The sequence below is a fragment of the Canis aureus genome, chromosome 13 (assembly GCF_053574225.1).
Source record: "Canis aureus isolate CA01 chromosome 13, VMU_Caureus_v.1.0, whole genome shotgun sequence".
In the NCBI taxonomy this organism is placed as follows: Eukaryota; Metazoa; Chordata; class Mammalia; order Carnivora; family Canidae; genus Canis; species Canis aureus.
In genome coordinates this window covers 16,569,538-16,597,474 of record NC_135623.1, presented here as the reverse complement: position 1 = coordinate 16,597,474, position 27,937 = coordinate 16,569,538, and the positions used below count along the sequence as shown (strand labels likewise).

The following is a 27,937-nucleotide window of genomic DNA, read 5'->3' as shown; positions in this document are numbered from 1 at the left end:
TTAAACGCGCTGATTCAATAAAACTTGAGTATCTTGAACTTTGGAAACCTTTAAACCTGACTTGAATATCTTCTGTTACTCGTGGTTCTCACTTCGTATCAAAGACTTGCTCCTAAACAGTTTCATCGCTTTTTGTACAGCAATCCGTCCTATATATGTTTACAGTTAATAAAAAAGCTAAGATCTCTTGAACTCCAAATAGATAATGTAGATCTTATTTAGAATATATAAAAACCTTTTCTCTACTTTTCAATTTTGAATGATATTGGTTAGCTTTTTTTCCAGAGGGGTTTAAATAGTTAAATGCCTTAATTTTTTAGCTGAAGGGGGTTTAGTTTTCTAACCGGGAAGTCTCCTTTGTTGTTTCATGTGGTGACATCATTATCTAGTGTTATTCTTCTCTCATTCCTGTGTAAACCAGTGTCTCATCACACCAGAAAAACCTGATCACATATCCTGGTTTTGTGAATAAAACCCTCAGGGTCCTTTCATATATATATGCCAATAAAGTCCAGTCTTAATCGTGGCATACAGAAGCCTCCATGGTTTATCTTTCACATTCTGTATTTCAGGCCTGCCAAATACATCAGTTCACATCTCTGCCTTTGCTCCAGTTGCTCCCTCTGCTAGGATCCCTTCCCCCAAGGTCAGCAAGGTGAACATCTAATCCTCTTTAAAGACTCAGCTCTCCTGTCACCACTCTCCCAGGTCTCTACCTTCCCCTCCCTCCCTCTGTGAATCCATCCCTCAGTTGTTTGTGTAGCACCCTCCACCCCCCCACCCCCATTCCATAAGCAGCACAAACAACACTTGGGGTGTTAATATCTTAGTTTTGTTAGATGTAGGTTTCATCCTTATGGCATTTCCTTCTGCCTCCAGTGTAAGCTGCTGGCAGGTAGGGACCCTTATGTCACCTGCTATGCTGTTACATCCCCAGCATCTGGCTCATAGTAAATATTCAGTAACTTGTGGGATAAGTGAAGACTAAGCTCTTAAGAACAAGGACTGTATCCTCAATGTTTCATGAAATTACTGGCACTTAAAAAAAAAAGAAATTACTGGCACTTAAGCATTTAAATGTTGAATGAATTAATGAATTTGAATTCAGTACCTTGTGTGGTAAGTTTACACACCTGTTTCTTCCAGAGAGTGTCACAGGGAAGTCTTTTCATCTTTTTGAATCTTTGAAGCAAGTAAATTGTTTATATTTCACTTTTCATTTCCCTCAAATACTATAGGACAATGTGCTTATTTTAGCTTCCTGAGCAAATTTTTGTAGAGGTATGATTTTTATTTCAAAATCTCCTTCCATACTCCCTAATCCCTTTCCAGGCAAATTAAATATCCTGAGTTCATGGCCCTTTTTCTCTTACCCACACGGTAATACAGTGTTAAGGATAACTTAATTTTTAGGAATTGTATTTGGTTTTTCCAGGAGAACTAGGTGATAGATTTTTTTTTAAATCATGAAGGAACATGTTATTTGTGACAGCAGGAGTTTTTGTGGTTGCCCTTTTTTGAAGTGAGTGACCCAGATACTGATGCAAATTTCGTATCAATTGAAATAAAACTTTAATGGGAGCATAAAGAAACTTTTGTAGAAAAAGCTTTGTCCCCTCCCAAAGGAAATAAGATTTTTAGGAATGGTTAATTTAAATGATCTGAGAAACGCCAGTCCAAACACCAGTCCAAGAAATGATTTATATTTTCAGTGGACAGAAGTAACATTTTTTCTTCAAAAATAGTATATAATTAAAAGAGCTACAAGAATAGCATATTTCTTGAAAGAATAGTCTCAGCTGCAATAGGATCTTTAAAAATCTTTAAAGCTGATTATAGAGGAACACAGTATTTTTCTGTAGTGGGTGGTTAAAAGATGTCCTTTTTGTGTTGCACGGTGTAGGCTAATGCTAAGAGCTCTACTTAGTAAATTTCTAGGTTATTTCCTATTAGCAGGACCTGACAGATGTATTTAATTTATGTTTAAAAAGTAAACTCTATGCCATTATAGTGAAAGTTTATAGGAAGTACCTGTTTATTTCCTGTGTTTAGTTAGTATTCTAACTGGTCTCACTGTATTCACCCTTGCCTTCCCTACAGTCTGTTCTTAACCCAGCAGTCAGTTATTCTGGTAAAACAAATCATGTCTCAAAAAAATAACAACTACAAATCATGTCTCTTGGTGCAACCTTATGTGGATCTCCATTTCATTCACAGTAAAAGGCAAATCCCTCTGTGTCCATAAGCCCTACGTTATCTGTATATCCCCAACACATATCTCTCTTGATGCTGACTTCTTACTAGTTTTCCCCCTGCTGACATCCCTTTAGCTTCTTTGGCCTACTTGTTCCTAGGATACTCCAGGACCTTTTCCCTCATTGTTTTTATGCCTGGAGTGCTCTTCTCCAGGTATTTTCATTGCTGATTCCCTCACCTCCTTCAGGTCTTTACTCAAAGGACACCTTCATAAACACTTTCTGAACACCCCATTTAAAATTACAACCTGCTTCAACACCCTGGAATTCATTCTCTCATTCTGTTTTTTTCCCCGTAACTTTTATCACTTTCTAACACACTGTCTTTATTTTGTTTATTGCTTATCTGTCTTCTCCCACTAAGGCTAAATAAACTCCTTGAGGAAAGGAGGTTTTTTTTAATGGTTGAACAGTGCCTGGCACATATTAGATAATCAATTATTGGTTGAATGAATGGATTTCTTTTAAATGAATTAATATTTTGAGGCCAGTGCTATTTAATATCTTGTAAGAACTGCACATTCCAAGTGCCTTTTTTCCTCTTTGTGGGTCCTTTTTAAGGAATCAATCCTACAAGTCAAATTTTAGCAATCAGGAATTGGTTTAAAATATAAAATAATTTAGGGTATTTAAAATATATACAGTATATATTCTGTAATGTTTATTTTATGGGAAAATAAATCTTTGTCCATAAAGAAATGGGAGGGAAGAGGTTAGAGCTTTTCTTGAATTATAAGGTAAAAACAAAGAAATTGGCATACCCTCTACTCTGTCCTTCCTGAATATTTCAAAAGAATGCAAAGGAAATCTGCCCATCAAGGTCAGTCTTAGGTTGTGAGAGGGTAGGTAAATCATGAAAGGCTGGAGGATGAAGGTGGTCCATAAGAGGAAAGGCCAGCTGGTAGCCCAGTGTTGAAAGGAATATTTGAACAGGTTGAAGTACCTGCATGAAGTACTGTTACTCTAAAACACCAGGCACCCTCATTTGTCGTATGCTAATTCAAGAGTAGCACTTTGTTAAAAAGAAGTTAATATTCACTGAACAACAAAAGCCACTTTACAGTATTTCTGTCTGAATACTGTGATATCTATATAAATACAAAGATTGGTATCAGTTTTGCAGCAGTTACACAGTTTGAGATTGATCTCTTCTGTCCTCTACTTTGAGATTAATTCATTTGGAATTTTTAAATCAGAAGAAAGTAAGTTAATAGAGCAGTAAGTACAAGCGTACCTCTGGTTTTGGGGTCAGATGGATCTGAGTTCAAATCCTAATTGTCACTTACTTGTAAAATATGAAGAGAGTTTATCAGATTATGTTGTGTTTTGAGGAACTTTTCACGAATGACAACATTTTGGATATTTCAAGTGGTGACTGAATAAAGCTTCAAGATACTTTTATAAAAAAGACTTGGTTTCCTATAAGAACTCAGTATTCATCCTCCTTTAAAAATCTAAAAATACTTATTTTTGACTATTTAAGGCTGTAATATATTACCTTGTTTTTCTGATAATGTGAAATTAAATTCAGGTATTTGAAAATTTTTTATGTATTACATTTTCTCTACCTTTTTGGAAATTCAATCTGTATTTCACATATCTTAATTTTATTAAATTTAACTTTAAAAAGTTTCCTTTGTGTGAAATTTTATTTTATTTTATCCCTGCCTCTTCAAGTTGTCTTTTAAGGTGCAGATCAAATCCAAAGTCTTAAAGCATCCCTTGACCATTTTTGTTTGTAATATTTATCTAGAAATCATATATTGCTTGATTAGTTAATTAGCTCTTAGTACTTTAATAATGGTTATTTTTCCAGATTACAGTTTCTTTAAAAATTAAAATGATGTGGGGGCCCTTCAGTAGCACAGTCGCTTGAGCGTCCAGCTCTTCCTACTCAGGTCATGATCTCAGGATCATGGGATGGAGCCCCACAATGGACTATGTACTTGGTGAGGAATCTGCTTCTTTCTCTTCCTCTCCCTTTGCCACCTGCCTCCCCTCCCCGCTCGTGCACATGCACTCTTTCTCTCTCATAAATAAATCTTTCTAAAAAAATGAATGATATGTTAAGATTTTTAAAATCTCTCAGTGGAGTGGAATGGCTTCCTACACATTGTAGTGCCTTAGAACTCTGCGTTCTCCCTCTTATACTGTAACCACCATGATTGAAGTCCTCGCTACCTCTCATGGTAACCTAATTGATGTATCCTCTTCCCCATTCATTTCATTCTTCAATGCTAGATAAATCTCCAGATCATATACCTTGCCTCTTAATCCTTAATGATTCTTAATGACTTATTACTGAAGATCTCGGTGTTAGCAACCAGATTCATGATCTAGCTCCTTATTGTTTTCCAGCTTTTTGTAGTCTCATATACAATTTATACTCTAATCAGACTGAACAGTTTGCTATAATTCTATATATGCCTTCTGCTTTCCAGCCGCTACCTGTGTTCTGTTTCCATTGCCCAGAATTCTCTTCCCTTAGTTGTTCCCAGTATGTTATAGCTTTCAAGGTCCAGCTCATATGCCATGAGTCCTTTACTGATCTCCCTAATGTAAATAACAGCTTTATCTGAACTCCTTTAGCACTTTGTTTACCATTCTTAGGACAGACACTTTACCCTTTTTTGATTTTCAATTATTCATACAATGCCATATCTCCTGCTGGCCTCCTACTCTAGCACTCTTTGCATTGTTAGAACTACGCTTTTCACATAGCAGGCACTCAAATACTTGAATAAATGTGGAAATCAGTTAATTGCATTTTTCTGTAAGAGTATGAAATTTTATGGTTTTACTTCTATCTAAATTATTCTCAGAATCCTGTGCTTTGGCGTTTATAACATAAAGGATTCTATTTTTCTTTCCCACATTAACTGTTTTATCTGACTTCATTTTTGTTCTATCACTTGTAATTTATAAAGTGTGTGAGCTGTTTCATTTGAGTTTGGTTTGTGTTCTGTGTAGTTCAACTTGGTTTGATCTTTTTTTTTGAAGATACTTGCTTATTTGTCACCATTGTTGCAGGCGTTTTATTTATGCCTAAAACCCATTCTAGATGTCCTTTAATTAAGGCTGATTCTTTACCATTAAGAATGTATGTACCTTTAAGAGTAGGGCAGTCTGTGTGTCAGTGTTTAATTCTAGAGCTAATTATAGAGTAACTTGAGAAGATAGGGGTAATGAGTTACTCAGTGCATAAGATCTGAGAAGTTGACTTCCTTAAAATATTTTTTAGATGATACTTTCTAGAAATGTCTATATTATAAAATTTCAATCTATTAAAAGTTTAATATAAAATTATAATATAATAATGATTCTTTTATAAAGATCTTAATTTTATGTCTTCTAAACAGAAAAACTGTCACAGAATGACCAGTATAGGTTCTCTCTGACTTTTCTTCAATTTGTGCCACTTTTTCTCTTTTGTCTTCTGTCTTTACTGTGTCTTAGCCAAGTTAAATTCTATAAGGAGGATAATTGTAAATACAATTAAAATTAGATGTTATATTTGTCATCTTGTGTGGAGCCATTTCTGAATATAATTATCTTCCATGTATAACCTTCCCTAAAGCAAAGAGTTAGGGATGATGTATTTCTGTCCTGTATTCAAATAAGTCATTAAAAAACAGGCTGTAAGAAATAATTTAGAAGTTGATTCTGTACCAGTAACTTAAAAACATTTTTTTTAAATTTTATCTATTCATGAGAGATAGAGACAGAGAGAGAAGCAGAGGAAGAAGCAGGCTCCACGTAGGGAGCCTGACTGAGACTGATATGGGACTCAATCCTGGGTCTCCAGGATCACGCCCTGGATTGAAGGCGGCACTAAACCGCTGAGCCACCCAGGCTGCCCCTTTACCAGTAACTTTTAATGCTGAATATAATGTTTATGATAGTGTGCTCAGAGTTCAGGATTTTTGCAGTTTTGATATAGATGAAATGGTGGTGCTAAAGACTTGGAGTGCAAGTGGAAGTGAAAGATACGAGGAAAAGCTGGCTAATTGACAGCCAAAGTGTGCTTTTAATGGCAAGAGATTGCTACATGCAATCAAAAAGTAAAGTAGTAAGGGAGAACTAAATATGTTCTGCTCCTGGATGACCTGTCTGACCTTGTGACTTGGATACTCAGTTTGGCTTATGGGATGTGGCTTTTGAAGTCTTAGAGTTCCTTATTTTCACTGATCAAAAATACTTTTGAGTTCAACTTAATATGAATACACATATACCTATCTTTTAATTAAATAGCCAACCTGGAGCATGCTCCCAGAGGCCAGTTGAGTAATTATCTTGTTACTTAATCTAGAGAGCTTGCAGTAAAGTAACTAAGGGATAGAGTGTGGGAATGAAGAAAGCAATCCTCCAGATATATTTAATTTATTAAAATTTTTCTGAATTCTTATGAAAATGGCTCTAAGAAGAGTGAGACTTTTATTACTGACGCAACTAGTTCAAATTGCATGTAATTTTGTATAAGTTTAATTCTTATTTGTGGGGAAAAAGCAGTTTATCATAAACTGAGTAAGACTTTAAGGATAGAGACCAGGACACCCCATTACCAGTTTCTTCTCTCAGTCAGCAAATTTATCTTAGGCACCAAGGGGAAAGGAAAATGAACCCTTTACCCCTAAGGAGCTACCATTTTAGTTAAGGAGTTGAGATTCATGTATATACATAGAGTATTCAGTATGAAAGTATATAATAAAAAAAAAGTATATAAACAAGTATTAAATTGCTGTAGACTTTGAGGTTGGGATCAATTTGTGACAGGACACAGAATCACAAATTTACTTTTTTAGCTTCTGAAGACTTTAAGTGAAGTCTTACATGAATGTGTAAGAAATGGAATAAAAGCAAAAGAGCTGCCATGATTAAACTATGGGTGGGAGAACTTGGAGCCAGTAGGTGATGAACATGAATTTAGAGAGATGTATGATCTGATACATTAAAATGTGTGTTTGTGTGTGTAAATAAACCTTTGAAGGTACAATGAAGAGTGTATCTTTAATAGTATAACTAACAGTATTATAACTAACAGTATTAACTATATATCCCAGTGAACTTTTTTACATATTATAATCACCATCAAGATATGGCTTGTTTCCAGGGATCCCTGGGTGGCGCAGCAGTTTAGTGCCTGCCTTTGGCCCAGGGCACGATCCTGGAGACCCGGGATCGAATCCCACGTCGGGCTCCCTGCATGGAGCCTGCTTCTCCCTCTGCCTGTGTCTCTGCCTCTCTCTCTCTCTCTCTCTCTCTCTCTCTCTGTGACTATCATGAATAAATAAACAAAATCTTAAAAAAAAAAAAAAAGATATGGCTTGTTTCCAACACCCAAAAGTCTCCCTCATATATCCTCCAACCGTCAATACCCCTTCCCCAAAGATAACCACTATTCTGACCTCTTATCAGTATATATTTGTTTTGCCTAGTTTTGAACTTAAATAGAATAGTTCAGTATTGTGAAATTCATGTTTTATGTAGTTATATTGATTTCACTGCTGTACAGTATTGTATAAATAGACATTTTTACATTTATTTTTCAATCTATTCTACTGTTGATATATATTTGGGTTCTGAGCTTTTGGCTGTATTAATCTTTTGTGACCATTCTTTTTATGTACGTAATGTACATGCTTATTTGGGGTACATAGTTTGTCCCACAACATTTTGTTACATAAATTTTTGAAAAGAAAGTTGACAGAAAATCCATATTCCTATGACTTAGATTCTGTACATTTTGTATTTAACACATCTTAATCAGTCCATCTTATTTGTGATGCATTTCAAGATCAAACAGTTTTTTCAGTGATTCCATCAACTTACACTTCTATCAGCTTTGTATGAGAGTTCTGTTTGTTCTGCGTCCATACTAACACCAGGTATTATCCATCTATTTTATTTTAGGTATTTCAATAAGTGTGTAGAAGCCTTTAGTTGGTTTTAACTTGCATTTCCCGAATGAGAAATGCATACCAATATGCATAGTACTATGTGGTCTTTTGGAACTGACCTCTTAACATCACTTAACATCAAGTTTTTAGGATTCATCTATGTTGTAGCGTGTATTAGGACTTCATTCCTTTTTATTGTGAAATATTCCATTGTATGAATCTACCACATTTTATTTAGCTATTGTTCAGTTAACGAACATCTGGGTTTCTATTTTTTGGCTGTTAGAATGCTGCTATAAACATTTGTATATAGGTTTTTATATGGATGTGTTTTCATTTCTCTGTTAATACACCTACCAGTGGAATTGGCATGTTGTATAATTCCACATGTAATCTTTTGAGGAACTACCAGACCATTTCCAAAGCACTTTTACACTCCCACCGAACAGTACACAGTAGTTCCAATTTCTGCACATTGTTACCAGAACTTGTCTTTTTTATTATAGCTGTGTTGTTGGCTGTAAAGTGGTATCTCATTGTGGTTTTGATTGCATTTCCCTAAAGGCTAATAATGTTGAGCATCTTTTCATGTGCTTGATGGCCATTTGTGTATCTTTTGACAAGTATCTATTCAGATCCTTTGCCTATTTTTTATTGGGCTGTCTTTATTATTGAGTTGCATGAGTTCTTTATATATTCTAGTCCCTTGTAAGGTGAATGATTTGCAAAACTTTTCTCCCATTTTGTGGATTGGTTTTTTCACTTTTTCAGTGGTATTTGAAGCACAAAAGTTACTAATTTTATGAAGTCCAATTTTTTCTTTTGTCATTTGAGTTTTGATGTTGTGTCTAAAAGTTTTTCCTGACCCACAAAGATTTACTCTTAGCTTTATTTATGGTTCTCACATTTTATTTATTTTTAAAAAGATTTTATTTATTCATGAGAAGTAGAGAGGCAGAGACACAGGCAGAGGGAGAAGCAAGCTCCCTTTGGGGAGCCTGATGCAGGACTAGATCCCAGAACCCTGGGGTCATGCCCCTAGCCAAAGACAGACACTCAACCACTGAGCCATTCAGGTGCTCCTGGTTCTCATATTTTAGATATAGATCCATTTTGAGTTAATTTTTATGTAAGGAAGGCCTGAATTTATTCTTTTGCGAGTGGCTATCCTGTTACAGGACTATTTGTTAATAAAAGTATTCTTCCCCGTGGCCTATGTATACAATGGAATATTACTCAGCCATTAGAAATGACAAATTAAAAAAAAAAAAAAAAAGAAAAGAAAAATACCCACCATTTGCTTCACGTAGAGGGACCTGGAGGGTATTATGCTGAGTGAAATAAGTCAATTGGGAAAGGACAAACATTATATGGTCTCATTCATTTGAATATAAAAATTAGTGAAAGGGAATAAAGAGAAAGAGAAAATGAGTGAAAATATCAATGAGGGTGACAAAACATGAGAGACACCTAACTCTGGGAAACGAACAAGGGGTAGTGGAAGGGGAAGTGGGCGGGGGGTTGGGGTGACTGGGTGATGGACAATGAGGGGGGCACTTGGCGGGATGAGCACTGGGTGTTATGCTATATGTTGGCAAATTGAACTCCAATAAAATTTTTTTAAAAAAACTATTCTTCCCCCATTGTCTTGGCATTCTTGCCCAAAATCAATCATAAATGTAAGGGTTTATTTCTGGACTCTTCAGTTTTGTTCCATTAATTTTTATATCTATTCTTAATGCACCAACACTGAAATAAGTTTCGAAATCAGAAGTGTAAATTCTTAGCTCAACAGTGTTTTAGCTATTCTTAGTCCCTTTTAATTCCATATGAATTTTAGGGTCAGCTGTTCACTTCTGTATATAAGCCACCTGGGATTTTGTGACCACTTGAGCTTTTTTTTTTCTTTTTTTTAATGAACCCACATCAAAACATCATCATCCTGAAGTCCGTAGTTTATATTAGGGTACACTGTGAATGAAGATATGAGATAGATCCACCATTATATCATCCATCATTCGGAATAGTTTCCCTGAACTAAAAATCCTCTGCTTTTTACCTATTCATCCCTCCCTCCTAACCCAGGCAACTACTGATCCTTTTATTTTTATTTTTTTTTTCTACTGATCCTTTTAATGTCACCAGAGCTTTGTCTTTTCCAGAATGTCATATAGTTGGAATCAGATCACATGGGACCTTTACAGATTTTCTTTCAATTAGTAATATACAATTAAGGTTCCTCCATGTCTACCCATGGTGTGAAATGAAAGCTCATTTCTTTTTGGCACTGAATAGTATTCTATTGTCTTATTGTACCACAGTTTATCCTTTCACCTACTAAAGGACCTCTTGGTTGCTTCCAGATTTGGGCACTTACGAATAAAGCTGCCCTGAACATCCACATGTAGGTATTTGGGTGGACATACGGTTTCAAGTCATTTAGGTAAATGCCATGGAACACAATTGCTGGATCGTATGTGGTAAGTGTATGTTTAGTTTTGTAGGAACTGTCAAATTGTCTTGTACTGACACTGCCACATTATATTCCCACTAGCAATAAGATTTCCTGTTGCTCCACATTTGATAATTGTCAGTGTTTTGGATTTTCCCATTCTAATAGGTATATAGTGGTGTTTTTGTTATGTGTTTAAAAAAAAAAGATTTTATTTTTTATTTTTTTGTTTTTAAAGATTTTAGTTATTCATGAGAGACAGAGAGGCAGAGACAGAGGCAGAGGGAGAAGCAGGCTCCATGTGGGAAGCCAGATGCAGTACTCGATCCCAGAACCCTGGGATCATGACCTGAGCCAAAGACAGATGACGCTCAACCACTGAGCCACCCAGGTGCTCCTGTTTTGTTTGTGTTAATTTGCAGTGCTTCTCAGTGTCATCCCCCTCACCCTTAGGTGGGACAGGATGGCAAGAGGGAGCTGAGATTGGATATTTCCCTTCCTCCATGTGGTAGTAGGCTGGAGGCAGCTGGGTTTGAGTATTTTCGTTTGTTCAGATAGTTTAGGCTCTGATAAAACCTGTGCAGGTTGTCTGAGGTTTCTCCTGAGTGCAGGCCTTGTTAAGAAGAATAGAATGCTCTGGTGTATATCAAAATGGTCCTTTTCCCTCCTTCCCCATTAGAAGTGTGAGGGGATTTTTCTCTTGATATTTACTGTGAGGACCTGGTAGAGCTGTTGACATGGAGGTGGAGGCACCAGCAGAGTTTCGCTCAGCCTTGTCCACACTGACCCTTCAGCAGTCTGTCAGTTACAGTTCAGGTTTTCCTGCCCCAGCCCTGGTTCTGCTCATGGGTTTCAGCTCTGGTAAGTTTTGATTTTCTGTATCCACTTGTCTGTCTCTCCCAGTTTTCAGGTCAGCAGTTTGCCCTGTGGCCTCACCGCTCTGGCAGAAGCGTTGTCGATTTTTAAGTTTGTTCAACTTTTTTTTTGTTAGAGTGGAGTGACAGTTTGTAAGCTCCTTACATGCCAGACCAGAAACTAGAAATTCTTAATTTTCATAATTCTATGAAAGTATTTATATCTTCTAGATGAAGAAACAGCCTTATTAGCAGCAGAGCCAGGCAGCTGTGAGATTCGAGTTTTTAGGCAGAGGCAATTGTACAGCAAAGGAATAGTGGAAGATTGAAAATGTAATATTTTACATTTGTCATATTTTACAAAATGTAACATTTTGGCTCAAAGACAGTCATAGGAACATGGGAGTCCATTTCTAGTGGAGTTAATCTGTTGGGAGAATGGGGTATTGGAATGAAGTGGCTTTAACAGTGATAATTGAAGTGATGAGACTCCTTTATAATGAACTGGGTCTTCTAAAAATATTTCATAAATCATATAAAGGTAGGTTTCATATAGCACAGCAGTGTTCTGCTAAATTGACAGAAATACTCCTGTGCTTAACATCTATTTTGTCATTTAAGGATAAGCAGCCCTGCCACCTCAGTGCAATATTAAAGGTAGCAAAGTGTGTTCTGGTGTTTACATGTCTTTTCTATCAATTGGTGATTCTTCTTCCTGTCTAACTTTTGGTAACCAAATCATTATAAGAAATATTTATCATTAATTGATTTTAAGCCACTAGCTTCTATCTATTAACTAAGCCTATTTTGTTTAGCATTATGTCCATTAGTCATTTGTATCCTGGTTTTTATTGTGGTATTTTTAAAATAGGGAAGTAATAGAAGTAGATTTATAATAGCAAAGTAGGCTCTGAAGCTATAAGAACTGGTAAGTAGTCCATTCAGGATAATGGAGGAGCAAGGAGGTCCAGAAAACAGGTCTCTAAAAAAAAAAAAAAAGTAAAAAAGGAGATGGGGTAGTAAAATCACACAAGGGAATATAATGGATCCAATTGTAGAAAGTATAATTGCAGTTGGATTTCAATGATATTTACCAGTTTAGACAGAGACTTATTTTGGATAAGTTTGGAGTAGAAAACCTTCTAAAATATATTACACATTTTTAGCATTTTTGCCAACATTTTTTGTTCCATTATACTTACCAAAGGTAGTAACAGTGTCTTACCAAGACTAATTCTCAACCCAGTCCTTTTTCAGACTTCACAACCTTCCCCTTTCATTGTCACTACTTCCCCATAAATCACTGAAATACTGACTTCTTAGCAGACTTTCAGCTCATTTTATTGATTCAAAATTATTAGATTAGTTTATTATACCCTGGAAATAATAGAAAGGTACCTCCAAAGTCTTGAATTATGTAGGACTATTTGTTATTGGGTGAAGCTATTCTAATTTTAATTCTTGTACCTGCTTATATCATTTTCTTTTCCCACTGTCAGATTGTTCTTCATCTGCTGTTAATACATCTGACCTTGCTGTGCCTCTCACTCTGCATTTTGGAAAACCAGATAATCAGGCTTGTCATATTTCCTGCCAATACAACCCAAATGCAGTACCTGTGACTAAAGCAACATTTTTGTGAATAAAGTATTTTGGGATTTGGATACATGGCACCTTTTTAAAAAAAAAATTATTTTTAAAGTTTCCTTGGCTCAGATTTGCTTAAGTAAATAAAGTCAATTTTACCATGTATTATGAGAGAAAAACTGAAAAGGAAGAAATCCTTACTATTGAGGTAAGCTTATCAGTGTTTCATTTTTCACATATGCCTCTCTCTTCTCCCCAAAGGTCCTTCATTATCTGGAATTTTCTCTCCCTAGATTTTATTTCTCAATGTTTAGTTTCTAAACTAAATTTTCTTCTAATCTACACTAAACTACATCTAAGCTCAGTGTAATCTTTAAACTGAATACTTACCATTAGGTCCACAGATCCCTATAAGGCCATGGATAGAACTGCATTTTAAGATAACTGATGTCCTTGGTAATTTTATATGTTCATTCAAAAACATTATCTGAGAAGTGGTCCATAAGTTTTACCAGATGGCCAAAGGTTTCTGTGCCACAAAGACAGTTAAGAATCCCTAAGAGGCAGTCTCTAGTTGCAGATCATGAGCTCTATCACTGTTGCCAGAAGCCACAAAGCCTTTGGGGTTTGAGCCACAGAGTTCTGATAGGTGTGTGGTACAGGAGTTCGGTTAAATTTTGTTGTTGCAACACTATTAGGTAAATTGTCACATCTCATTTATGAAATAAGGCCATTTTAAAATGGCTGAAATTCTGAAATCTATTAAATTAACTTGAAGTATAATTTCTTAAGTCATAGATGAAAAAATTTTATATCACAAGGAAAATGGCAGTATCATAATTTCAAAAAAAATTGCCAAGACTATAGGCTTTCAAACATTTCTTGGCACCTCACAAAAAGTACATTTTTACACCACACTTATGTTCATAAAAACAGAGACAAGTTTCATAAAACAGTGTTGACCCTTGCATATATTCTGTATGTTTTATTTTGTAAAAAGTCTTTGGCCATTTAGAAAACATTCCAAGATGTAGAGCCAAAAAGATAAGATTGTGAGATACATTAAAATATTTTGTATGTCCCACATCTCAAGATCTCTTAGGGATTCAAGCTTGCCTGTCTGTAGAGCAGCATTTTAGAGAAATGGGTACATGTTTGCACCCAGGGACTCGACATTAAGCTGCTTGGCGCTGGGTCCTTTACATTTATTCTCTTAAGGATTTTGGACCTTATCCTAGAGAAGTGGAAAGCTAGCTACTAAAGGATTTTAAATGGGGATATGAGTGGGGTGATTATGTAAATTAGAATTGACATTTGAAAGATCTGAGAACAAATTGGAAGGGGATAGTAGTCAAGGGAAGACTAGTAGTTAGGAAGCCCCTGTATTACCTGATTTGTTGGCGATAGAGATGAAGAGATGGCGATAGAGATGAAGAGTTAGAAGCGAATCCTGTTATTAAAAAAAAAAAAACAATTTAGTAATGGATTATAAGAAAAGAATGTATCTCTAAGATATTAGGATATAGAAAGAGCAAGAATAGGATATATTGGGAGAAGACTGGTTGTGAAGTGGTACAGGAATAGGGCAATGATGGGATATGGAATTGAAGGTGGATGAATTTGTTTTAATGAGAAGGACCTGATCATGTTTATAAGCTGAGAAGGATCTAGTAAAGGTTGAATAGGGAAAGCAGCAAAGTTTTCTGAGAAGGTGGAGGCAGATAGAATCCATATAAAGATCAAAAAATTGGCCTAGGGACGCCTGGGTGGCTCAGCGGTTAAGCGTCTGCCTTCAGCTCAGGGTGTGATCTTGGAGTCTGGGGATCAAGTCCCGCATCGGGCTCCTTGCATGGAACCTGCTTCTCCCTCTGCCTCTCTCTCTCTCTGTGTCTCTCATGAATAAATAAGTAAAATCTTAAAAATTAAAAAAAAGAAAGAAAAATTGGCCTATATGAAAGAAAACAATTTTTTTTTAATTTTTTTTTAAATTTATTTATGATAGTCACAGAGAGAGAGAGAGAGAGGCAGAGACATAGGCAGAGGGAGAAGCAGGCTCCATGCACCGGCAGCCCGACATGGGATTCGATCCCGGGTCTCCAGGATCGCGCCCTGGGCCAAAGGCAGGCGCCAAACCGCTGCGCCACCCAGGGATCCCGAAAACAATTTTTTTAATTAAAATTTGTAATTATAATCTGTTTTAATAATTAAGTGATCCATTCATGTAGTCTCTATTAGAGTACAGATGAAACGTCTTATTTCTGTTTTGTAGCCATTCAACTCAATATCCCATAGGCAACTAATGTTTACATTTTTGTGGATCCAGAAGATTTTATACACAAGCAAGCAAATACAGATAGTCCTTCATGACCCCTTTATACAAAAAGGCCACTACACACAATTCTGTACCTTTTTTCATCTGTCAATAGATGAAAAGCTTTATTCTTCCCTGGGGCTGAATATTATTTAACCAGTTCCCTATTTGATGGGCATTTAGGTGGTTATTGTACTTTTGCTAGCACCTCTATTTAGCAAGATGGAAGACTAACTGGAGATAGGTACACAGGCGGGCAGGGGTGTAAGTTGACTCTGCAACATCTAAGGGACCTGAATGATTTGAGTGAAGAATGAGGTCGTTTTGGGGACCAGCAGTTAGAAATGGAATATTTAGGGTAAAGGAACTGTGTGGAGATTTTTATTCGGTTAAATGAGCAAGAATTCATTTAGGGAAATCTGATCCAGTCATGGAGGTGAGGAGTTACTGGACCAGAGTTGGAGACAACCACCAGGAAAATTTTTGAAACTACATGTTTTGTCAGTTGAAAGTCACTTTCAGAAGTTACCTTTTAATTTTTATTTAAAAATTTTATTTATTCATGAGAGACACAGAGAGAGCCAGAGATATACAAAGAGGGAGAAGCAGGCTCTGGAGCCTGCGAGATCATGCCCTGAGTGCAAGGCAGATGCTCAACCACTGAGCCACCCAGGTGTTCCTACAAGTTACCTTCTAATAGAGAATTAAGACTACTTTTGGTAGCCTCAAATTGGGAACTCTCCATTCAAAGTTAAATGGATCTAGCCCATCTTGAGGGCAAGAACTGTTTTGGGTTTAGAAACTATAAGACATAGGGGCACTTGGGTGGCTCAGTGGTTGAGCGTCTGCCTTTAGTGGAGGTCATGATCCTGGGGTCAAGTCCCCCATTGGACTTCCACACGGAGCCTGCTTCTCTCTCTGCCTATGTCTCTTATGAGTAAATAAAATCTTAAAAAATAAGACATTACTGCCTAATTTGCAAAGAATTTCAGTTTTCTACGGTTTTTGAGTTCTAGACTTGTAATTTTTTTTAAGATTTTTTTTTTTTTTTTTTTTTTTTTTTTTGAGACACACACACACACAGAGAGAGAGAGGCAGAGACACAGGCAGAGGGAGAAGCAGGCCCCACGCAGGGAGCCCGACATGGGACTCGATCCCAGGTCTCCAGGATCATGGTCTGGGCCAAAGGCGGCGGCGCCAAACCGCTAAGCCCCCGGGGCTGCCCTAGACTTGTAATTTTAATCTAAAATAGAAACATTGATTAAGCCTAAGTTATTTGCAGAGTGACTGAAGCACCTTCAAAGCAGTTAGAATTTTTTAAACAACTTCAGGGTATCTGTGATGTCACTCACTGGTGGATACCAAGTATAAGATAAAAATATGAAACAGTACAAAATCATAGGCATGGTGCTAGAGAAAGAATTGAAGTGGGAGAGATAACTTGGTTAGAGTTGAGAGGGCTTCCTCAGTGTTCAGTTCTCAAATCAAGACTTCCTTACCCCTCTATTTGATTTTTTCCCTTCTCTTCCTTCAAATAGTTTTTCTATGGCAACCATCCTTAAGTCTGTTTCTTGACCCTTTAATAAGTCTTGAGAAACTGTAAACCACAAATCCTCTGTAGAAAGGTGCACAGAATTTGCATATTAGGGAATGTATTTACTTCCTTAAGCCCTGGATCTCAGATGAACAACCTCTGGTCTGTTACATCAAACTTCTAGCTTCTTTCATTGTCTCTTCAATATATCCTGTCTACTGTCAAAATATAGCCTTTATGTTATACCTCTTGCTTGATTCTCAGTGCCTGCAATTTAATATAAAGACTAAATATTTAAGAACATTGGATGTCCTCTACTTTGGGGATTTGAATGGATGCGGCAAGGTCACAGCTCTTTTATAACACTGAACCAGATTTTCCTGACTTATGGTACACAGCATGTTCTATCATTGGATTTCATTACATAATTCTAAACCAAGAGTGGTTTGTGTACTTTAAAAATATTTTTGAACTTTGTTAACAATCCCTTTTCTTTTGTAGTTTTATATTTTAAGTGTAAAAACCAAAGTTAATTTGCACTGATTTGTATACCTTTGTATCCCAGGATGCATCGTTGAAACCAAGTATTGTTTAGGTAATAACTAATACCTTACATGCAAGGAATGCTCAAATATATATATTGGACTGATTCACTATTTATATCTTAAAAATGGAGTTAATACATGCTACAATGCAGATGAACATTGACTACATTATACTAAGTGAAGGAAGCCAGAGGTAAAAAAAGGTCACATATTCTATGATTTCATTTGTATGAAATAGAGTAGGCAAGTTCATAGTAGCAGATGGTGGCCAGAGGCTGGGGAGAAGGGAGGATGGGTGGTACTACTTAATGGGTACAAAGTTTTATTTGGGAGTGATTATTTTGTATTTTGATAGTAGGTAGTATTTTGGTAGTAGGTAGAGGTAGTGGATGCACAACAGTGTGAATGTACTAACAGTCACTGAATTTTTTTTTTTAATTGGTTAATTTAAGGTTACGTGAATTCATCTCAATTTTTAAAAAGTGGAATTAGACTCTGTATACAAGTCATATTCTTAGCAGAATTAAATATACATTGTGAGTTGTCTGTATTTTGCTTTCATTTTCTTTTCTGCTTAAAAATTGGATTTTTAAAAACTTTAAAAATGTATTTAAATAATCCCTACACCCTAATGCAGGGCTCAAACTCATGACTCTGAGATCAAGAATTGCATGTTCCCCTGACTGAACCAGCTGGGTGCCCCTATAAATTAGATTTTTTAACAATAAATTTTAGCTATTAGTGATACCAACTTTATATAAAGTTTTTATAACTGCAGGTTAAATATTACATAGAAATAAAAACTCATTTTCAGTACTCTAATGCAACCACAGTTAACATTTCAATGTATATTAGTTTTTTTTCAAATGCAGATACTTTTAAATGTACACTTAATGGCACTCTATTTTTGCATCCTTTTACTTTTTTCTTAATATCACTCTATAAGCATTTTCTCATGTTGACACAGTCTTTAGAACTCTGGTATTTATTTATTTATTTATTTATTTATTTATTTATTTAGTGTATTTTTATATTGGAGTTCGATTTGCCAACATATAGCATAACACCCAGTGCTCATCCCGTCAAGTGCCCCCGTCAGTGTCCATCACCCAGTCCCCCCTTTCTACTAACCCTTGTTCGTTTCCCAGAGTTAGGTGTCTCTCGTGTGGTTTTTAAAAGCTATTAAATATTAAGTCTATATTGACCTGTACATTTGGATTCTTTATGAGGTGATTTTCTTGATTCCTGATGATAAAGATGGAGATGGTGGGATGTGTTTCTCATGTAGAAATTATGGAAAATTAATGTGCTGTCAGTTTCAGTTAGAAAATAACTTGTAAATAGCTGGTCATCTCTGTTTATATCGCTGAATAACCTTAGAACGACTTCACATTTGGGTTCTAAGAATAATCTAGTAATCTCTAGTAATCCTAACTTCATATTTCTATTGAGGTCAGGCTAGGAATTTTTTTTTGAGGTACATTACCAAGAAGACTTAAGCACCCTGTATTCCATTTTCCGCTAATCTGTTTCTCTTGCTAGTTAAAGCAATTTCCTGATGGCTTGGTTATGGAATTGAACTTGAAGAATCTAAAGATGAAACCTGCTTTTCCACTGTCAGACTTGTAGGTGCTGACACTTGATATTTCATAGTCTCAACATTGAGATCCAGAGCATTCTCTGTAACTGTCTAAAGCAAATAGTTTTAAGACAGCTATGATTGTTCTTGTTTCCTGTGTTAGGATATATTACATGAAACACATATGAACAATTAGAAGGCAAGTATTAGGGATATGATATTGAATAATGCATTAGAAAGTAGAAACCACCTATGTAGAAACTGCAGCAACTGATACAACTAGAGGATGTAGAAAATATGCTTGGTCGGACTAATTTTAGGCATCCTTAAGACACCCTGGTTCCTTCAGATAAACAGTCTTTTAAGATTCTTATTCCTTTCACCCTTGCCCCAGAATACTTCACTAGGCTTCTAGGAAAAATCTCACATTAAAATGTAGGTCTTTTCAAGTTTCAGCAAATGGTGTTGGGACGCCTACATGTCCACATAAAATGTAGTTGACCCCTTTCTCACACCATATACAAATATAAACTTTCTCAGACCATATACAAATATTAATATTGTTCATGTACCTAAACATAAGAGCTAAATCTGCACAACTTTTAGAAAACAAAGGAGTATGTCTTCATGACGTTGGCTTAAGTAAAGCCTTCTTACGTGTGGTGTGACCCAAAGACACATAAGATGAATATCATCAGAATTTAAAACTTGTGATTCAGAGGATACCATCAGGAAAGTGAAAAGATGGCCCATAGAATGCAAGAAAATATTTGCAAATCATTTATCTGATAAGGGACTGATGTCCAAGATACATAAAGAGCTCCTATAACTCAAACAACCCAATTTCAAAAAGGGTAAAGGATCTGAATTGACATTTCTTCTAAGAAGATAATGGCTGGTCAGCACATGAAAAGATGCTTAACATCATTTGCTATCAAGAAAGTAAAAACCACTAGGGTGGCTATAATAACAACAACGAAAAAACGAAAACAAGATTTAGTAATGATGTGGAGAAATTGGAACTCATACAGTACTGGTGGGAATGTAAAATGGTAGAAGTACTTTGTTTTTTGTTGTTGTTTTTAAGTTTTTAAATCGGAATTCCAGTATAAGTGCTTTGGAAAAAAATTTGGCAGTTCCTCAAAAGATTGAATGTAGATAGTTGTCATGTGGCCCAGCAATTCTCCTAGGTGTATACCCAAGAGACATGAAAACATAACCACACAGAAACTTGTACACAAATGTTCATAGCAGTATATTCGTAGTAGCTAAAAAGTGGGAATAACCCAGATGCTAATAAATGGCCAAATTATATAATTGGTTGAGAGTACATTCGGCAAAATACTGCTCAGTAATAAAAAGGAATGAGGTTCTGATATATGGTACAACATGGGTAAATGTTAAAAACATGCTAAGTTTTAGGCCTCCAAAGACCATGTTAGTAGGATTCCATTTATATGAAATGCCCAGAGTAGGTAAATCTTTAGAGACAGAAAGCAGATTAGTGGTTGCTTAGGGCTGGGGAATTTAGGGGAAAATGATGAATGACTGCTAATAGGTATGCGATTTCATTTGGGGATGATGAAAATGTTCTGAAATTGTGAATTTCACATAACTGAACATACTAAAACCATTTAATTATATGCTTTATATGAGTTCGTTATGTGAATTATAGCTCAGTAAGTGTTATATTAAATGTAGGCCTTTTATCTTGCAGTGGTACTGTATTTCCTCAATGCTGAGACACCTGGCTGGCTTAATTAGAGGAGCATGTGGCTCTTTATCTTGGGGTCATAAGCCCCACGTTGGGTGTAGATTACTTAAATTAAAAAACATTTAAAACTTTTCAATGCTTTTTGAAATCAGAATGTGTATTCTAGTTGATGTATACATTTAATTCTAAGCCTTAAAAACTTAGAATCCAAGAAATATTACCTCTTAAAGAATTCTGCAGCATTCTTACAACTGAAGTTTAGTAGTCTTTGGAGGAAATTCATTTTTATTGATACTAGCCCTGGTCCTTTAAAAAAGAAGGATAAGGGTATCTGTTAGAGAACTTAGTGCAGTAAATGCAATAGCAGACTTCCTGAGCTACAAAGCCAACTTTGGCTGCTACAGACTTACTCTTTTTTGGAATTAATAGATTTTAAAGTTCTCATCTTTTAACTCCTTAAAGGCTATGCATATTCTATCTTTGTTTCGCAAAGAATTCTTGGGCATATTACTCTTAGCTTTCAAATAGGAGTCTTGTATTTGCACCTGCCATTTAAGAAAGAATGACAGTTACTGAAATGTTTATTCTTATTCATTGAACTGATAAAATTCAAAGGTAGAATGCTTGAATGAGAAATTCTAGTATTTTTTGGTTGTAGCAAAGAAATGGTTCCAACAATAACTTAGGCGCTAAGTCAGGGCAATAGCTCTTGGCCCACAACCTCACTGGATATCTGCCCCACTGGTACAAAATTGTCAATAACTGGGTGTCATTTCCCCTCTAGAAACCAGTTTGCTTGATGAGAAGAAGAAGGTAGCCCTAATCTAGGAAAGAAAATGGTGGTGATTTTACAAGACTCTTATTAGACAATTAGAGGAAAGATGCTGCATTTTAATGATATATAAAATCAAATGGGTTAGAAGCAGAAAGCTTGTCAGGGAACATCCCCTCTCCCATTTCTTTTATCCAGGGATTTCAGGGGTTTTAATTTATAGGCTCTATTAATGTCTGCTTCACTCAGCATTTCTAATCTGGGTTTAATCCATGTCTTCCTATAACTGCAGTTTTTACATGCTTCTTATTTGTTCCTCAGTGACCTTTCAAGTCAGTTGATTGAGTTTTCCAATTCTAACCGAAGAAAGAACTGGATTGGTTCACCCTCTTTTTACCAGTCAGGCAGTGTCTTTAAATGTTGGCTAGCCTATGGGGCCTTTCGAATATATGCCTGTTCCAGAAGTTGCCAGGTCATGGGCAATTGAGAGTGTGGAGCTCTGGTTGAGGTGGCTGTCTTCCTCACTTGTTTACTATCTTGGGATCCCCCTACTATAGGGGTTTTAGGTTTCAGAAGGACAGAGACCTTACCTGGTTACTACCATAATCTCCTTTACCTGAAACAGCATCTGAAAAGTGGTTGGGTGTTAAGAAATACTGACTTGATGCCTGGGCTCAAAATGTGACCTTGGTTTCATTTGTCTTGAGCTTTAAATGAATTATCTAATGATGTAATAATGCTTACCAACCCTCCCCCAATTAGGATATGGTAAATAACCCTGGATAATAAGTGCTCAGTGAATATTTATGTAGTGAATGAAGTCATACTTTTCATTTTAAAAAAAATTAGCAAACATGGGGCGCCAGAGTGTCCAATTCTTGATTTTGGCTCAGGTCATGATCTCAGGTCCTGAGATCAAGCCTCTCATGGGGCTCCATGCTCAGCAGGGAGTCTGCTTCTCCCTCTCCCTTTCCCTCTCAAATCTTTTTTTAAAAAAAATACAAATCCTTAAAAAAGTAAACAAGCAAACAGATGCCATACTACCTCCATGGAAGCAATGTTTTTTTCCCATGCAGACTACTCTAGTTTGTATACTTTCTCAACAAATATGACATCATTTGTCAGTATCAAAGTGGGATGCTGTCTCTTTTCTCCTCTATATGTATAGTTATCTTTTATGGTTCAGGAATTACATTAATGCTAATCTTTGAGGATTTTGTTTATTTGGCTGGTTGGTTGTTTGGTTTGGGGTTTTTTGGGTCATGATTCACTGAACATCAGAGAATGTGCATTGAGACTGTCCATTCCAAATCCTCCATTTTATGGCCTTAAACTTCAGTCTGGCAAATTCAGGGAAAACATTCCCAGTAGGAGACTGCAGCTGGGGAGGGGGTGGTGCCAGCAGCAGCTTGTGAGGCTGTAAGGAGAAAATCAGAAGAGCTGACTCTTACTTCCTACTGGAGGAAAGGATACAGCTTTTGGTGACAAGCTGCATTCTTTAGCAGTGACTTTATTTTTCCTTTACCACAAACCAGACTTGTACTATTTCCAGCCTCAGCACATTATTTAGGCACTTACCCACTGCATTGTTTTAGTTTCTGAAAATTATATCATATTCTCTAAATTGGGTCCAAATTTTAATGCACTGCCTTTCAAACAAATAGGTTTACACTTTGGCAGGTTTCTGTCTTTCTTGGTTTGTATTCTAAGATTAGGGCCCTTTATATTTTTCACAGCATTCATCGTTTTATAGATGCTTCATTATATATTAACAAACAACTGGAATGCTTCAGAGTTTTCTCATCAGAAGGTCAGACCTTGCTTTTTTATGTGACTGACCCTGTATTTTCTCCTTGCTCTGCCTCAGCTTATTTTGTAATCCTTTGTTCCTTTTCTGTTCTACTCCCTTCTGTGATGCTGAATTTTTCCTAACACTTTATTTTTCTTTATTGCAAATGTTTTTTGGCTTCTCATTTTGTTTTTGTTTCATGAAGATTTAGAGAATTAAAGCATTAAGAAAGCATATAATGTTTAAGTTTATTTGAAATATACTATGAATTCCTCCTTTCTCAAAATTTAAACTCACAGGGCACGTACATGTGTCTCCTATCAACATTGAGGAAATGGTAATTAAGATTATAAGACATTAAAGTAGATGATGGAGATAAAGGAAAGGAGGGGAAGTCAGAGGAATCAGGAAGGCCCAGATATTGAGTCCTTGTGTTGGTAGGTACTTTATTTACATTTTCTTAGTTATTCCTTACAGTACTCTTTAAGATAGGTATTCTATTGATTTTTCTGAGGAGAAAATTTAGGCCTACAGGTACTGACTAACTTGCCTAGGGTTGCATACCTGATAAGTGCCAAAGCTGAGATCACATGAGATGTCTATGTTCTTTTCCACTGTACTTCTCTGTCATTAACCTATAGTAGGCATATAAATTCTGAGTTTCAGAATGATTGTGGAAGTAGAGATAATTAGTTTGGTTTTGAACGTATTGAAGTTCCTGAGATAGACAACAAACAGGTATTGTCATTTAGAGAAGGAAGGTTGGTTATAATTTACATTGAGTTTTCTTTTTTACTGTGTAACCCAATCATTGGCAGTTTTTTCATAGCAAGTTTACAAAATCCTGGTATGAATATATGACATGGATTCGTGGATTACAGGAGCATGAGTGCTTTATCATTCAGCTATCCAGTGATGTTTATCCAATCACTGCAATGTATCAAATACTGAATAAATAGTATACACTGCTGAGCAAAATAGACATAGGTCCCTCCTTATCCAGCTTATAGTCTAGTAATGAGGAAATATAATAGTTATGCAGATAATCACACCTTTTTAGGGGAAGCACAGAATACCTCATGAATTGTATCATAGTCAGAGGTGAGGGAAGCCAATTGAACCACCCTTGAAGGTGCCAGTATTTATATTACTTAGTTTAGTGATTTAGATTTTCATAAACTGATTCATAGTATTTTTGTAGTAAGTGTCCTTGTGCACTGGAAATGATTAATTTGCAAACATTTTCAATAGGTATTCAAAATCATATTTAAGTTTCACATTTGGGATTGAAAGTAGGTACTATTGTTATTCTTAATATACTTAGCAAAAAAACCTGTATAATTCCAATATTATGGCATGTACACTAAATTTATCAAGTATTTAACATAAATTTGCCTGGGTTCCAGGAAATGTAAAGAAAAATGGAAAACAAAATCCCCAGAGTAAATTAATGGGTGACAGTTTTTAGCTATTAGTACATACGGTTTTTAATAGACCTTTTATTCATCTGCTGTTTCAATGAGAAACAAAAAATTCTTAATGTGTCTCTTACAGTCTGGTGGGGAAGACAAATTATAACTAAATGTAAAATTACAACTATGACATGCTATGAAGAAAAGTTACCTGGTGTATAAAAGCCTGTAATAAAGGAGAATGGTTAGTTAGGAGAGGTTTCTCAGATACTAGAAAGATGTTGCATTGAGTGCTAAAGGAAGAAAAGGCATTATTTAGCAGAGTGGTGATGGAGGAAAGTGTTTTGTAGATAGTATAGCAGGCACTGTGACTTCCTATAGGAGTGGAGCTAGAAAGCCCGGAGTTGTTAGATAAGGAAGGAGGGCAGGTAACCAGATAGTGCTGGGCTTTGGAAGTCTTATTAAGGACTTTGGCCTCCATCCTAACCAATGGAAAGCTATTGAATGAAACGGTTTTAGGTATGTGTGAGGAGGACATAGAATGGAATCTGTTTTGAGAGGAATGTCCTAGAGAACAAATTGAGATTTTGCTAGCTAATATTGTTCACCAGGGATGAAATGGGAGCTTACACTAGATATTGGCAATGAATACAGAAAGAAATAAACAGATTCTGTATTTCAGAGGCAAATTAACTTGCTAGAACTTGGTGGAAGAGTAGGGGGGATGGGGAGGCGCCAAGGATGTCTGTCTTACTGAACTGGAAAGATGGTTCTGTCATTCATAAGGAAGCCAAAAAGAGGACCAGAGTTTGGAGAGGAGTTCATTTTTGGACATGTTGAGTTTGAGGCACTTTGAGGACATCTGAGTTGGAACTGTCAAGTAAAACCTGGAATTTAAAAGGGAGATTTAGACTGGAATATAAATTTGTGAATCATTTATATCTAATTTTTGTTGTCAGTATGGACATAGTTATGAAGGTGAAGAGTATAGGACAGGAGAAGAGGCCAGGATAAAACCAGTCACGTTAGTGATTCCAAATGCAGTCACATTCTGAGATATTGGGCATTAGGACTTCAACATATGAATTTTAGGGGACACAGTTCAGCCCAAAACATCTTTATCTCAAAAGTATTTTTCTGTATGCTAAGGAATATTCAAAATAATAGTTCCTGTATGCTAAGTAATATTCAAAATAAAAGTTCCTTACAGGGGTCCTTTAAAATTTAAGAAAAGCAATAAAACACAAGTACTGTGTAACCACCATTGTCAAAACACACCTTTTTCACAAAGGAGAATTTTTTTTCTACAAAGAATTTCTAATGTGCATGGCCAAATAAACTGAAAACAAAAGGAGTCAATGTGAGAACTATCCATCACTATGGACATTATCTAGATTATTCTTTGATTTCATAGGAGTACTCATAGCATTTAGCATATAGTTGTAATCATAGCTCTAATTTATTATGGCAAAAGAATACAAATCAAAATCATCCAAGGAAAAAGGTGCATTAGTCCATAGGAAATAGGCACAGCCTTCCAATAATCCTCTAGTGGAGTCACACAGGATACACTTAATTTCCCCAGCATTGAATTGTGCCAGTAGTTGTGAAGGGTTGTCTACTAGGGGAGCCCAAAATACTGAGTAGACACCCACTGCCTAGTACATACCAAAATTCCAGATTCCCAGGAGGGAAGCAGGTGTTTGGCATAAACCATATTGTTTACACAATGTTTAGGTGCAATGATCCATCAATTAGGGAGTGGTGAGAACTGTCCCAGAATCCAAATCTTTTAAAAATTGCTGTTCTTTATATCCATGTCTTGTCTTCTATTCAGTGTCTTCTAGCTGACATTAGAAGATTCCATTTTGCCACCTAGAAAAATACCATTGGATCTCTAGTCTGTAAACAGTAACTCATAAAAGCCATTTTAACAGGTATGATGGAAATTAAAGTTAGGTGTATGTGTTACAAAGGGTGAGGCCATAACCATCTTTAAAATACCAGCAGTTCTTAGTCATTTCCTTCCTTTTGTGGCTTTCTGAAAAGTTGTAGTAAATTGAAATTAGAGTGTTGAATCATTTTAAATATCTCAGTGGTGCTTTGAGAGTTCCTCTGGTTTAACAAAAAATACCAAAGAAAATACATCCATAATATGTATAATTAAAAGATAGTGTTATTTTAATATCTATTGTTTCTTCATAAAGTAGAGCTTGTTTTCTGTTTCTTCTGTATACATATGAACCAGAAGACCAAGGAAATGTAGCCTCTTAAAGTACATGGTTAGAGATTATTTCTAAACAATTTAAAACAATTCTTTGTAGTATGTTCAGGGATTTTGGAGACCCTTATTACTCACAATCTTTTACCAATGTGACTTCATTTGTGTTCTCTTGTGCCAGACTAGTCAACTGGACTGGGACTGAGAATCAGGATAGCTTAGCCTGGAAGTGGTAATCCAAGGGTTGAAAAATTAAGAGCTGGCAGGGGTCATAACAGAGGTCAAAGAATTTGTATTCAGGGACAAGCCAGAGAGCCAGGACTAAAGCCAGGGATAATAGCTGTTAGCTTAAGTCTGCAAACCAGAGTCATTGGTGGTGGTGGGAAAACAAATGGTTAGAATGACTTAGAAATGTTGACATTTATAAAGCTAAAAGCTATTTGTTATCTTATGATTGGATCATCACCCTCTAAAGTGCTGTTACCTTTATTCAAAGATATTGAGACTATTAAATATATTAACAGTCCCCATAGTAACAGATTTTAGTCTTACAATTTTTCAGACAAAATCCATATTCTTGTATAGCAGTGTTTTAAAAACTGTTCCATTGATTTTTCTAAATTAGCAAAACATGCCCCAGGTAGATGATGGAATGAGGATACTCACCCCTGTAGGTCACATTCCACCTCAGCCTCATTCCACTAGAGCAATTAAATAAATTACAATTAAATATTGTAATTATAAATAAGATTACTCAGAACAAGATCTATTGCTCAAAAAAACCCCATTGGATTAGTAGGCCATGCTACCTTTTTAGACTAGTTTAAGAAAGTGACATCAGAGAACAGAAATCCCAAAGTGAGCATATAGAGAAACAGTCCTCTAGTAGCAGCAGAATTTGAACTCTCAACCTTATAGTAAGAACTACCTGAAGTAGCCCTCAGGAGTTTCAGTCAAAGAATAGATGGGCAGCTATGATTAGACTTTGGAGTTTAACTACTAGTAGTAATAGAAT

At 36.0% G+C, this 27,937-nt stretch overlaps 1 protein-coding gene and 1 long non-coding RNA gene across 4 annotated transcripts in view; one reads left to right on the top strand and one right to left on the bottom strand.

The window, feature by feature from the left end:
- Positions 1–27,937, top strand: part of RNF11 (ring finger protein 11) — a 35,795-nt gene that overhangs the window by 903 nt on the left and 6,955 nt on the right. The window contains exon 1 of one of the 2 annotated variants that reach the window (XM_077844983.1): positions 13,005–13,253. The exons of the other annotated variant lie outside the window; for it this stretch is intronic. Within the exon in view, the coding sequence (XP_077701109.1) occupies positions 13,206–13,253 (48 nt within the window). The 5' untranslated portion in view covers positions 13,005–13,205. Of the gene's footprint in view, positions 1–13,004; positions 13,254–27,937 lie in introns of those variants that run through there. 2 annotated transcript variants of the gene reach the window in all.
- Positions 11,742–27,574, bottom strand: LOC144281968 (uncharacterized). Of its 2 annotated transcripts, XR_013350349.1 has the most exons (6): positions 26,371–27,574; positions 25,456–25,588; positions 23,854–23,924; positions 20,950–21,034; positions 14,435–14,495; positions 11,742–12,440 (listed from the first exon to the last, which is right to left on the bottom strand). It is a non-coding gene; the product is annotated as an uncharacterized LOC144281968 (long non-coding RNA). The 2 variants fall into 2 exon arrangements; XR_013350348.1 differs by having other exon boundaries at positions 23,854–25,588.